The sequence below is a fragment of the Clarias gariepinus genome, chromosome 27 (genome assembly GCF_024256425.1).
Source record: "Clarias gariepinus isolate MV-2021 ecotype Netherlands chromosome 27, CGAR_prim_01v2, whole genome shotgun sequence".
NCBI lineage: Eukaryota > Metazoa > Chordata > Actinopteri > Siluriformes > Clariidae > Clarias > Clarias gariepinus.
In genome coordinates, this window is record NC_071126.1 from 2,098,128 (window position 1) to 2,112,873 (window position 14,746).

General features: G+C 38.7%; 1 protein-coding gene across 2 annotated transcripts; it reads right to left on the minus strand.

Moving 5' to 3' along the window:
* Positions 1-5,189: 5,189 nt before the first annotated feature.
* LOC128514835 (cytochrome P450 2J3-like) lies at positions 5,190-10,965 on the minus strand. Of its 2 annotated transcripts, XM_053488724.1 has the most exons (9): positions 10,722-10,965; positions 10,309-10,501; positions 9,687-9,836; positions 9,392-9,549; positions 8,296-8,472; positions 8,056-8,197; positions 7,733-7,920; positions 5,998-6,139; positions 5,190-5,874 (listed from the first exon to the last, which is right to left on the minus strand). In XM_053488724.1, exons 1-9 carry the CDS (start codon positions 10,902-10,904, stop codon positions 5,699-5,701), a joined length of 1,509 nt encoding a protein of 502 aa, XP_053344699.1. In that variant the 5' UTR covers positions 10,905-10,965; the 3' UTR covers positions 5,190-5,698. The 2 variants fall into 2 exon arrangements, with proteins under 2 accessions (XP_053344699.1, XP_053344700.1); XM_053488725.1 differs by lacking the exon at positions 10,722-10,965 and having other exon boundaries at positions 5,192-5,874; positions 9,687-9,859; positions 10,309-10,375.
* Positions 10,966-14,746: the final 3,781 nt, after the last annotated feature.

Here is a 14,746-nt window from a genome sequence, read left to right on the forward strand (position 1 = left end):
GCCAAAATGTCCAGCAACTACTGAGTGTGCTAAGGCAGGCATTGTTTGAAGCGTCTGCTGCTCTCAGTGGGGCAGAAAAGCAGGAATGAGTCAGAAGGATAGGGACCTAGTGAAGAAGTGAAAGGTGTTAGTGTAGCAGTTGACTGGAGAATGCCATGAGCTTGGCTCAGGAAGCCACCTTGTCAGCCTCTGGCTGGAGCTTAATTTTGGAGGCCATCTCATTTGCTTTGGCATGAACTTAGTCTCATAAATCTCTGGCAGGAGCTTGCTTGGGAAAGCCACCGTATTGTCCTAATGCAGGAGCATGGTTGTATATGTTTGATTTACTGGCAATGGACATGAGCTGTGGACTCCCTTGTTGACCTTTCACTTAAACTTGTTGCAAAAGGCAGCCCTGTCAAGAACTGGCATGAGTTCTTTGTAAGAGGCCATCTCACTGGCCTCTGGTGTGAGCCTCCGTGTGTCATGTGTGTGACTTTCAATTGTCTTTTATACAGTGTGTGATTAAAATTAGAAACAGGTATTTGTAATCAGTAATCAATGAAAAGTGAAAGTGAGAGAGCCTGTAATAGTGGTGAGTTCTAGTCCATTCTGTGTTTTTTAAACACTACAAAAAGCATGAATGAAGCTACTAAATCCATCCTGTCTTTTTGATACATGTTGATTGATTACTGTGGCATGTGGTAAACCTTTATCTGCAGAAAAGAGAGGGAGGTGAAGCTAATAGGAAACATATGCCCTCCACCTGTCGCTCATGATGCAGTTAATTTATATAATTTAGTTTTTTTGTGTTGGCAGAGAGAGAGAGTGACATGTAGTGAGTATACTGTAGCTGTGGACTGAGCAGAGAGCAAGCCTGCCTGTGTGCAGAAAAATCAAGATTTTGATTCACAATGTAGGCTAGAATAAAAGTACTATCCTCGTCATTCCTGTTTCAAATCTTTTTGGGGGATTGGAGTTGCCAGGTGGATAAAGTTAACTTGTCTTCTAGTGAATGAATATTGGTAAACCTCTTGGCCACCCCAAAAGTGCACAGGTCATAAAAGTAATAGATGTCATAGTGGACTACAGAATGTGATACCCAGACGCAGTGCTTCTTCCCAACAGTGCACTTTAATGAGGCACACAGGTGTGAAGTTATCAAACTGGTTTCGCTGGTGCGAATTGGGGGTTTTAAGGTGAATTAACCAAGTTATTAAGACCAAGTTGCTGTCTCTGCCTTAAATTTATTTTCTTAGCAAAACATCAAATAAATAAAAGTATAAATGTCTTAGTTCAATTCAATGAACACAATAATATGACATTGTCATTTTGAAGCTTTTATTTTTTAGCGATCATACGATTTTTTATTTGTGGAATTAGATGGTCATTTTTAGCTATTTCTGTGTGTCTAGGATGAGTATTAAAGAATTTTTAAAAAATTGTTTAATTTAATTAAATAAACATAACATACCGTACAGTACAACTAATATATAATTTCAAAGTGTTTATTTCTTTGGGTCATAAATGCAGTTTTTAGTTACATTTCAGTGTGTGCACCCTGATATTTAACCACCACTGGAAGAACTTTAAACAATCTACATTATTTACTCCAACCAAGTTTTTGTCAGATTTTCTTTATTGATTCCTTATTGATGTCTACTCCAATGTCATGCCATAGTTGTTTTTTCACAGAGCTCGCAACCATTTTGTTGTAATGGCTGCGATAACAGCTCTGTAAAACAAATGCCTCATTAATTTAAATATTTGACATTCAAAGCGTAACAAACACATGACAGTGTATAATTTGGCATAGTACTGTATAAGTGTGAGTAACTTACTGATTATTTTGCGAGGATTGCGTTTGTGTGATGTCCATTCTTTATAATATCTTTTGTATGGTTGCAAAAAATAAAAACTTAAAAGAATTAAAATTAAATAAATAAATAGCTAATGAACTGTCTGTGCACCACTTAAATTTTAGTTCATAATTCATTATATAAGCTCCTATATTCATGTCCTACTAAAATGTTTTTGTGCAGCTAAATATATAATATGACCTGTAGTGATATACCAGTTGATATACAAGTCAATCTGCATTTGACTTTAGCATGTCAATGTAAATTATAATCAGATAAAATGTATTTATATTATTTAATGGTAGCAATTAAATCAAACTTCACAGTTAGATACTTTCCAATTTTGATAGTTGAAAGTCTTGGCCAGTGGTGGACTGGCCATCTGGAGCACCGGGAGTTTTTCTGGTGGGCCACTGGCCAATGTGAGCCGTCCCAATCAGTACGCAAATATATTAAAATAATTAACTCTTCATTCAGCAGTGGAAATGTTCCAAAATGTTTTAAATTAGCAGTTATTAAACCACTAATTCAGAAACCTGACCTTGACCCTTGTCAGCTGTCCAATTACAGGCCGATATCATACAGGGCTTAATCTCTAAGATTCTGGAAAAGGTAGTAGCGCAGCAGCTATGTTCATATCTACATAGAAATAGCATAAACAAACTGTATCAGTCAGGATTTAGGCCTCATCACAGCACAGAGACAGCACTTGTTAAAATAAGTAAATGACCTCCTATTGGCCTCTAATTAGGGTTCGTCACTATACATGTGTTACTTAACCTTAGTGCAGCTTTTGACACCATTGATCATAGTATTCTCCTTCACAGATTAGAAAATGTAGTAGGAATTAAGGGAGCGGCCCTCTCCTGGCTCAGATTCTATTTGACTGATCGTTATCAATTCTGTTTAAATGTTGACTATTCTGCATGTTCTCAAGGGGAGTTTGGTGTTCCACAGGGTTCAGTTTTAGGCCCACTGATTTTTGCTTTCTTTACATGCTTCCTCTGGGCAACATTATTCGTAAGCATGGTATTATTTTTTTATTGTTATGCTGATGACACACGGTTATACGACTCAGCAAAACCAGATGAGAAAAAACAGCTTAATAGAGTTAAGCAATGTGTGAAGAACATAAGAGACTGGATGTCCTTATTTTTGCTTAATCCTAATAAGACAGAAGTTCTAGTCATAGGACAACAAGCAGCTAGAAACAAGCTTTTTTAATCACACTGTAACTTTAAATAGCCTTTCTGTTCCATCAAGTGCAACAGCAACCTCGGTGTGATTATACTTATAGATTCCAGCCTTTCAATATTATCTATAATTGAAGCACATATAGATAATATTACCAGGATAGCATTCTTTTACCTCAGAAATATTGCCAAGATAAGGAATATATTGTCACTAAACGATGCAGAAAAACTAGTTCATGCTTTTATCACCTCTAGGTTGGACTATTGTAACCCCTTACTGTCTGGTTGTTCAACTAGGTGCATAAACAAGCTTCAGAATGCAAAATCTTTAGTCCAGAATGCAGCAGCGAAAGTCCTCACTAGGACCAGAAAATACAAGCACTTCACCCCTATCTTATCCACACTGCATTGGCTCGCTGTGAATTTTTGCTTTGATCATTAAAAGGTTTCGCGCCACCTTATCTGAGTGAACTGCTAGTGCCTTACAATCCGCCACGCCTACTTCGATCAAAGGATGCAAACTGCTTGTCAGTATCCTGTATTACGAAAACTACAGCAGAGGGCAGAGCTTTTTCTTACAAAGCCCCAAATTTATGGAATAGTCTTCGAATTAATGTTCAGGACCTGGCCACAGTCTCAGTGTTTAAGTCTAGGCTAAAAACCTATTTATCTAGCCAAGCATTTTTGTAAATAGATTTGCTTTAGATAAAGGAGCAGATCTGGGGAACTCATAGACGTAGAGTATTATGGTGAATTGGTATGCTCTCTCTTTTAGTAATGCTGCCATAGTTAGTCCTGCCGGAGTCCCTGCTTGCACTCTGCACTAAATATACATTCATTACATTTATATACATACAGTACATTGTGTCAGTGACCATACCTAACTGCCATGTTTCCTTCTCTTCTGCTCTCTCTCTTTCCCTCTTTCTGTCTCTCTGTCAAGCTATACATGAGCTGGCAGTGATCCAGACCCCCTTTGCCCTCTGGACCTGTCTGACTCGTCCTGGTGTCCCTCTTCTGGTTGAAGATCTTGTTACATGGATGCCCCCTGTGGTCTGCCTAGGATGTGTGATGACTGGGGACGGTTCCACTTTTCCACGAAGACGGCCCTGGCCTCGGCTGATGCTGACAGCTGTCCTCTGAGGACTCATGACTGCAGTTGCTCGATAGTTCAGGACTGGAGTTTCCTATAGTCTACCTGAGGCTCCAATAATTAACTGAAATCCATATTAACTTAAACACATCTCCTATTATACTGAACTTCCAGTCTCACACAGTATGACTGCAGATCAATCTCTGCTATCCGTTTTCACCCAAATGAGGATGGGTTCCGTGTTGAGTCTGGTTCCTCTCTAGGTTTCTTCCTACTACCATCTCAGGGAGTTTTTCCTTGCCACTGTCGCCGTCGTCCTCAGCTTGCTCATCAGTATGATTCATACACATTTAAAATTCATACAAATTAAATAATTCTTTTGATTGTGTAAAGCCGCTTTGCAACAATGTCAAAAAGCGCTATACAAATTAAATTTTATTAAATCGAATTATAACACCTGGTATTTCCAGGAGTTCTCCCAGACAGACATGTGCACACATAGACATCAAAGGGGGGCTTAAGCACCTGCCCTTTTTCTTCCTCAAGAGAAAGTGCCCAATTTTGGGGGAAGGTTTTTTTTTTTAGATAAAGGAATACAGTATATGTATATATGAGTGTGCTTGTGTGTGTGCGTGTGTTTCTGTTTGCACATAGCTTTTGAAAGAAAATCAAAATATTAGGTCAGGGTAGGGGAAAGGGAAGAAAAGCATTCTTTGTTAAGACTCTGTCAAGTTCTGATGCCTTTCTCCCCTTCGCATCTCAGAGCAGCCACGCACAGTACGTAGCACACATTGATTGGCACATCACAGCCAGGCAGAGAGCTGCAGAAGAGTAGCCCTCCCTCCCTTCCAATTTGTCTTTGTATGGAGGTGAGTGATTATGAACAAAAGACTAAGCTACCTGTGCCTCAAATTGACAGCTAATTATCCAAAAGACAAAAAGCAAATATACTGTAGTTACTTTTGTCTTGCTAACATCTATGATCATAAGCTATCATATAATAAATTAGTTAAAGTTTAACTAAGGCAATATATCATGGGTATACAGGCTAAAAATCATTTTAATAAATATGCCAAGTGCCCTTTTTTCCACCTGAGTCCCTGCCCCTCTAAATGCCTGTCCATGTCCCTGCTCCCAACCATGTTTAGTTTCAAAGGACATACCAGATTGTGCACTATCAGACAGGTATGAGTGTATAGTAAGCTAAATAGGATATTTCAGTCATTTTTTTAATGAACAGAACACTACAAACACATTATTTTACTTTATCATTGATAAGCACTGTGTGTAGAGTGATGAGAAAAAGACGAATTTAAATACATTTTGTGAAACATGAAAGGGTCTGACTTTCTGTTTCCACTGTACATGTTGATATGTATACAATAGAATCAAATCTGCATAAGATTTGCATTATATAAAGCCAGCTCAATGTTTATAAGATAGAAATGGTAAGACATGTGCTTACAAAACCATGACTACAGTTTCAGTTAGCAAATGCTACAATACAATAGAATACAATTACTCATGCTTGTTATTAATACTTAGAAAGAACAAGTTTAAAGAAACGTCGGCTCTTAGCGTGGGGTCACACACATGCGGTATGGTCTGGGTGCATATGTGAAAGCCAGCTGGCCCTCCAAGCTCAGCTCATCTCCAGGACAAGGGGAAACTGTAAAGCACTGCAACAGAGAGGTGAAAAAGAGAAAGAGCTCCATCCGAGCCAGGTGCTCCCCCAGACATGACCTCCTTCCTGCATAAGTTATAAATGAGACATGTTATTTTAAGTATTACTTAAACTTTCTATTAAACTTTTATTTCTTCTTTGTATTATTAATTTGCCAGACCTTTATTCAGTATTTCATATTTGCTTTACCTGCTGAAAAGGGAAGGAAGGCATCCTTCTTTAAGAACTGGCCTTGATTATCCAGAAAGTGTTCTGGGTTAAACATGTTCGGTGTTGCCCACTCGTTCTTGTCATTAAGCACAGATGACAGGTTTGTAATTACAGTTGTGCCCTAATAACGAGAGAAAAAACTTATTATGTAAAAAAACTAAATATTTTCTGAATCAAAGCAACGGCCCATCTTTAATGCTCTGACTGAGGGAAGGAGGTTTTTGCCTAATATGTCACAATACATGTCCCCATTCATCCTCTCCTTAATACAGTGCAGTGGTCCTGTCCCCTGTGCAGAAAAACACCCCCAGAGCATGATGCTTCCAGCCCCATGCTTTACTGTAGGTACAGTATGGTATTATTGGGATGATACTCATCATTCTTCTTCCTCCAAACACGGCGAATGGAGTTAAGACCAAAAAGTTAAAAAAAAAGTTCATGAGCAGAGGCAAAAACCTCCCTCCCTCAGTCAGAGCATTAAAGATGGGTCATGTCTGGGTCTTCCAACATGACAATGACCCAAAGCACACAGCCAGGAAAAAAGGAGTGGCTTCGTAAGAAGCATATGGACTATTTAAAAGCAATATAACAGATCTTTGAGGGTCAGAAATCTGGCTGATAAGCAAGTGATCAAATACTTATTTGACACAGTAATTCACAAATAAATTGTTAAAAAATCATACAATATGATTTCCAGATTTTTCTTTTTAGATTCTGTCTCTCACAGTGGAAATGCACCTATGATAAAAATTGTAGACCCTCCATGATTTCTAAGTAAGAGAACTTGCAAAATCACAGGGTGATCAAATGCTTATTGACCTCACTGTACAGTATATCTGCTTGTCTCTTTTAAAAAAAAGTAACTCTGTAACTTTTACTCTGAGTAAACTTTTAAAGAGGTACTTTTTACTTTTACTTGAGTAGTTTAGAATGGTAACTTTTCATGTATTTCAGTAAAATTTCACTGAAGTAACAGTACTTTTACTTGAGTACAAAAGTTTATTACTCTTTCCACCTCTGTCCACATCAAGGTACTGTAAATCAAGGCACGCTCATTTTTTAAGTCAAAATTTATTCTAAAATTTTGGCTCTTTCGCGGAACGCTTGCAAACCAGGTTACTCACAATTTGAGGTTCTGGTTATATAAATATATGTGTATTAGTATTATTTTAAAGTACAGCTACACTTACTTGAGTACACTTGAGTTTTTGGCTACTCTAAACACCCGTCACAGTTTGTGACCTCAAGCTCAAACATATTTACAGTATGCATCAGTTATGCAGGACAAAGATCTGACAACAAGTCTACCTCTGAATGGCTCAAAAATTAAAAAATTTATGTTTTGTGATGCCTAAATTCCCCCACAGTAATGTGAAACTCATTGGCACATGTGGACTCTTTACCATTTATCTCAAACACTTGATTGCAGTGGTTGTCACCAAGGGTGGCACAACCAGTTATTAGGTCTATGGGGCATTTACTTTTTCATGTACTGTAGGGCTAGGCAGATTTCTGTTAATAAATGAAAATAAATTAAATCAATATCAAACTGCATCTTGTAATTACTCTGGTTAAATTTGTTAAATATTAAAATGTATTTGAGTATCTGAATTATTTAAGTGTGACACATATGCAAAAAAAAAAAAAAACAGGAAGAGGCAAATATTTTTCATCCACTCTACATGATTATATTATCTCATGATAAATTTGAAACCTTTGGTATGAAGAATCCACTCAGTACAGTATCTTTAGAGGCCATCTTGGGTAAACCCAGAGGTATAATGTTGGCCATCCTTTGAACCTCATGAACAACAGCTTCAGTGTAGGGCATGTTGGTTTTATCAGCCATACTGGCCTGGCGTGACTGTCCAATCACTTTGTCTATCTCTGCTTGCACCTTTTCTGTAAAAACAAGACAATAGTACTATTTTGCAAGAATGTATGCAACACTGTAGTTTTAACAAATAAAAATCTTTTTCTTATGTTCATCTTTATGTACTGACTTCATGAACTGATATACAGTATGCATGTTTTTACTTTGTATCTCAGGATACTTCATCATAAAGAGGAGACCCCAGCGCAGTGTAGTGGCTGTGGTTTCTGTCCCTGCTTCAAACAAGTCCAGCATTGCAAGCAATAATGTCTCAGCGTTAAATCCAGCTTCAGGATCATTCTTCTTCTAAATAACTCAAAAAAGTAAAACATTGTACATTACTATTCTTCACCTTTTTTTTACACCCAGAGACAATGTGCATATTGTTAACATCTTAAACAAACCTTCTCCATTTCTAGAAGGAAACTGTCAATGTAATCCCGAGGATTTGAGGGATCCCAGTCCTCCTTGTGCTTTCTTAGTTCTTCTTTTAAGAAGTCCAATATTTTTGCATAGTTTGCAAAAATCTTCTCATGGGTACCAGGAAGGTATTCAAAGAGGCGAGGAAAGGCATTATACAGCTAACAGACACCACAGAGGACAAAAAAACAAGAGAGTGGCAAATCTTTTTGTGAGTACAGTGACCAGCAATAACCAACAGCCAATATAGTGTACTGTAGGTCATTTTGTACAACCAAACCAGCTCTGACTCATTAAGGCATGAACGCTACAAGACCTCTAGGAGTCTCCAGTGGTATCTAGTACAAAGGCTTTAGCAGCAGATCCTCTAGGCTCTGTAATTTGCAAGGTAAGGCCTTTATAACCCGGGCTTGTTTGCCCAGGACATCCCAAATAAACAGCCAACATGTTTGTCATGTTCGTCAAACCATTCCTCAATGTTTGCAGTATATCTGCTGAAAGAGGACACTGCTCTTGAAGGTATGCCATTGCTAAGGGATTTAATTGAACTGCAACAGTTTAGTTAGGTGGCATGTGCGAAAGTCACATTTACACAAAGACCAGGGCCCAAGGTTTTTAAGCAAAACAATGCTCAGAACATCATAGTGACCCAGCCAGCTTGCAGGAAATTTTCAAGTGGTGCTGCAGTAGATGTCTGTGGGATCTGACCAGATGACCTGGCTTTCACTCCCAATATATATCAAAGAGGCATGGGTGCTCAACACTTAAGCACCTTGTGCTTCATTGGACCACTTTTGGCCCATACTAACCACTGCATATGTGGATTACCTAAAAAAAACCCTGCTGTTTTGGATTTGCTCTAAACCAGTCATCCAGCTTTTCCCTTATGCTTGCTTTCAACGCAGGAACTTGACAGGTATTGCCATATAACAACATAATCAATGTAATGTACATAATTTTAACATTATGTCTGATTGGTTTATCACTTACTGAAGCATTACACAATGAGTTGACCAAACAATTTCATATTGAATAATTATTGTTTCAATCCCTTTAAGAGCAAAATTTCTGCCTACTGACCTCAGACTGAACAGAACCTGCCAAAGCGATAGCTTCAGCATCCAAACGCAAGATATTTAAAAAATTCTCATCGTGGTATTCAAAGCGATGACCAAAAACAAGTGCAGAGATGATGTTCGAGACTGCATTGCTCAGGAAAAACCGAGGATCAAAAGGACCTAAATGGGCACAAAAATATGATTTGTAGATTGCATTCATAATGTGGTTGTGTATGTATGTCTAAATTTTAAACTGTAAATACTATGTAACCAATGAGGTACTTTATATTTTCTTTATTTGATATGGGAGCACTTACCCTGTTCTGCTTTGAAAGCATCACAGATAAAGATGCTCTCCTGCTGGATACTTAGCTCTAGGATTTTTCTTCCTTCACCAAAGTGCCGTAGGTGTGTGATGATAAACTTCCTCTGTTTTTTCCACACGTACCCATTACTGAAGGCTACACCTTCAGAGCATGACACAGCAAGTCTCATTGTATCCAAATAGATTAGATTTATAGTTAATGTGAATGCATGTGAACATGCAGTACCAATTTTAAGGATTAAACATGCTTGAATAGTAAGTTGAGGGTCAGAGTCAGTACACACAAAAAATGTCTGGTTATTCTTATCCCCGGCACCACCTTGGAGATATATCCATCGTTCCTATGGCAGTTACTTAAGGGGTGTGGCTCACCAGCTTGACAGCCCATTTGTCATTCAAACACTACGGGCAAGTTCACCAAAACAATGGGATAATGAGAAATAAAATAATAGGATCAAATTATACATTTAAATACTATAAATGTACTTGTGTGGCAGATTAAGTTTATTTAACCCAAGACATTTTTGGAGTGTACAACATTTATAATCTACACACAAAACAACTGTTTTCAAAGTATTGTTCTTTATTTAATTGTATATTCCTATACTTATTACCTGAGAAAAGTACGTCTCCTGTCGGATATATGCATAACTTAAAGATTTTATGAAAAAGGGGGACGACAGGGCGATCTGTAAAGCTGTCCATCTGAGTAACGAGAGCCTCCTTCACCATTTTATGTCCAGAGATGAACACAGTTTTCTCACTGCCCCAACGTAGGCTGAAAACCTCTCCATACTGCTCAGCAAGCTTAGTTTACATAAACACAAATAATGGAGAAAAGAGTGAAAGGTAGTGGTTCAGAGAATATATAAAATTATAATAAAAATATTTCAAACTTTTTCTTTACACAAAACTATTTTGTTTGCAAGATATAATAGTTTAAGTCAAAAAGTAAATGTATACAAAGTCTTTTCTCATCAAGACTAACAAAAATCAAAGAAAGTAAAAAAGGGTCTTTTTACTCTACCTTGTCTATTGTTCTGAAGTCAAGCCCAGTGAAAATGTTCCCCACAACAGGTAGGGACCATGGTCCCGGTGGAAAATTGGATGGATTTTTATTTTTGATGATATCAAGAAGTAGTAGAAAAAGAAAAAATCCTATTAGCAAACTCTTAAAATCAAGGTATTCCACTAAGTAGTGTAAAAACATTGCTGTGGTTTTCGAGGATTCTGGTGGTGTGTCTGCTCCTTTGTGTCTAAAGTTTTCTGTACTTTGTGTTTTTTGAGCTTGTGACCCATGGACTGGAGCAGAGGGAGGCGCTTATGCATGCTACTCTGTTCCTGGAAATGTGCAATATAAAACCTCTTCATTTTTTTTCTCCCCCATTTCCTTTGCTGATAGGCTGTTTTACATGGAGATTACACCTGTGAGATGAAAGAGAATTACAGAAGGACAGCAATCACTGCAGCACTCGACTATTCAGATTTTATTGGTAGCCAGACCAGTGGCGGCCGGTAAGGGGCGCTCGGGCGTCGCCCCCTTAATGTTAGGCAGAGAAGAATGCTACGTTAACATATAATTATGTAACATAATATTTATTTATTTAAATAATGAAATAAAGTCATTTAGTCACAATATTCCACTGTGTTTCTCAATATTATTTATTTACAATAAACAAATCTAAACTATTACATTCATTTGTGTGTTTGTGTACTTAAATGACACATTTTTGAAAAGCATGTGATTTAAATTGTGAGCTCTAATTGGATTTTTTCAAATATTCCTTAGGGTGCAGCACTGTGCGCCACGAACCCTCCCACTTTTATTCTTGGCGAATCAATATTGTTTTTAAATATTTGGGCTCATGTGATTAGACCATTCTCAATAAGTCTTATTAACAGTCAGCAGATTGTTAGTTAATGTATTGAACAGTGATTGACGGTAAAGCCAGCTAAATATGAGAAGAAATTCGGTAATTTCTTTGCTACAATACCTCTTTGCAGGACAAAGTATCGGACAAAGAAAGAAAAAAAAGTTAAAGAGCTTGGACCAGATCGACCTGATCTTCTAATTAATCAGCAGTCAAGTGATCGCAGCCGAGCTTACACTCGACATGCTTACTTTTCCAGCACTTCTTATGGCAAGGCTGACTGGATGCGATGTGAGTCATGCCTTTATTCAATACTAGTAGTAATGATGCTTAATCACCTGATAAATGGCTATTTACGGACGATTATTAAAAGTTAAATTTTATTTCGTTTGCTCCCCGCCTCCCCCCCAAATATATTTTTTTCACCAGCTGCCACTGAGCCAGACAAAAGCTATTACACACCAAAAGACACATGACAGGTTGTTGGGAGTTTGCCAAAAAGCACCTGAAGGATTCCCAGAGCATGAGAAGGAAAATTCACTATTTGGATAATTCCCCACACCATGTGCAGAGGAAACAGATAGTGTGGAAAGGAGGCGAAGAGGCGGGTACAGGCAGGTTGGAATGGGCAAATGATTTGCTGTGGCGACCCCTGAAAGGGAACAGCCGAAAGACAAAGAAGAAGATGTGCAGGGGAAACACTGTGTTGGCAGCAATGTGGATGATTTTTTTTTTCTGTACTGTAGTTAGGATCGAGGGAGGCACAGTGGCTAAGTTGTTAATACTGTTACCTTGCACCTTCTGGGTTTGATTCCAGTCTCAGGTCTCTGTGCATGGAGTTTGCATGTTCTCCCCATGCTTGCTAGGTTTCCTTCAGGTACTCCAGTTCCCTCTCACAGTCCAAAGACATGCAGGCCTCCTGCAACCCTGTATACAGGATGCAGTGGTATAGACAATGAGTGAGTGAGTGAGTAAATTGGGACTGGAAAACTATAAAAAAAAAAATAAAAATTGAAAAATGTATGCAAAAAATAAACAGCTATTATGAGTAAAAACTTTCTTTTTTCTCTCCGGAGAGCTCAGAACCTTAGGCTGGATTTAATGTTTATATTTCAACAAGAAAACATCCTTAACATACTGCCAACAAAAGACATCCTGTATACAGGCTTTAGAACTCTCAGTCTGAAATGAATGAAAGAAATTTCTAAAAGAAAGCTTGTTGCCTCATTCTAAACTTGAGATGGTCATTGCTGCCAAAGGTGCTTTCAAAAGTACTAAGAGATGGGTCTGAATATTTATGTACGTAATTTGGATATCATCTATCACTTATTCTCCATATCCATATTCATTCTGTGTATCTAGTACAGGTTGCGGGAAGCCTGGCGCTTATCCCAGCGTTCTCGGGGCACAAGGTAAACAATGGGGTGCCAATCCATCACAGGGCACAGAAGCACGCAGACTGTTAACAGAACACAAACATCTGATTCTACTGTAACGGGTTCGAGCCTTTTTGCACGGGTGGCACCACAGATACAGTAGTCTACATGGACGAGGTCTTACGCGAAAAAAGGGTCATTTTATTTGGAATTATGGGGAAGGAAAGGGTCTAAAGGAGGGAAGATAGAAAGAAAGACATGAAGGTGTGCACGTGCATGTCTGTTCGCAGTGCACAGCTGGCATGCAGGCACTCAGCTGGTGAAAGATGGCGGCGGGCAGACTAAAGCACGTGGTGGATGACGACAACTCGTCCTGCTGACATGAGCCAAGATCGCCCCCTTCCAGCTCTCTCTGGGCGCGGCTACGGGTGGAAGTCTCTCCCACGGAGTGAGTGGAATCCGATAACAGAAACCCAATAAAATGTGCAAAACTTAAAAATGTCTGAAAACTTTGTCGGCAATGTACACAAATGTTATGTGTGCAATAGAAATAAATCCACTGCGTATTTCTACATAAGCGGTGCATAAAATAAAGGTGGTACCATGTTTCTAAGATAAAATTGATGAAAATATAACAGTGATTAATATAACAGTGACTAATAAGACAATGCTACAATACAATAAAATATAATTAATGTTGTTGTTGTTGTTGGTCTTTCGGCTGCTCCCGTCAAGGGGTCGCCACAGCGGAATATTCCGTCCACACAACAACTTGGCACAGGTTTTACGTCGAATGCCCCCTCTTGGCGCAACCCTCCCATTTTATCCGGGCTTGGGGCCGGCACTGCATCCAGTGGCTGGGGGGTTTGGGCACTGGCTGGGAATCGAACCCGGGCCTTCCGCATGCCTGAATAAAATATAATTAATCATGCTTGTTATTCCTTCTTAAAGGTCCCACACATCCCATTTTTCATTAAATGTTAATATGATTCTTTAGGGTCCTAATGAAAAGTTTGTAATATACTTTAATTAAAAACACTACTTTTAACTGGTAAAAACTAGCTCTGTTCTCAGCAACCTGTTTCAGTGCATGCTCCTTTAAATGCTTATGATCACTGCTGAGCCCGCCCCCCAGTTCTGTGGGGCGTGTCTTTACAACACACGTGAGGTATAGCCACGGGAGTGTAGTCCAGTGCGGGCAATGCTTTGGACTGCATTACCCACAAAGCATTGCCCACAACACAGTCCTTTGTGGGTAATGCAGTCCAAACTGGAAAACGCTGGAATATAGAGCCTGAGCCTGTCGTTTTTGGTTTGATTTAAGTACGGAACCTACGCGGACGTTTGTAATATCGCCTGACAACGCAGAAATTAAAAGAATGGACATGCATCGACTCGATTTGTCTTTCTCATCACTGCATGGGCATAAATTAACGGGCTGTTACGCTGCCGCGAGCAACAACAACGAAAGCGGAGAAGCTTACCGAGAGAGATACGGACGCGATGTGTTTACTGATGTGTTTACATGACTTCTTAATCTTCGACAGACATCGTTATAAACCATCTAACGTTACAAAGGTAAGCATAATATAGTTTTCCGACTACGTACACAGTTTGCAACTAGACAATCACCTTAATGCATTGTTTATTATAAAGGGGCGATTAGGGATTATATAGAGACGGATGTACACAGAGAAGAAGCCATAACCATGTTCTATGAAAGTATAAGTTAACTTACACTCCGCATTTATCGTGATTATTAGAAAAGGCGATCTGCAAAGATTTATAGAAAAAGAAATCACACT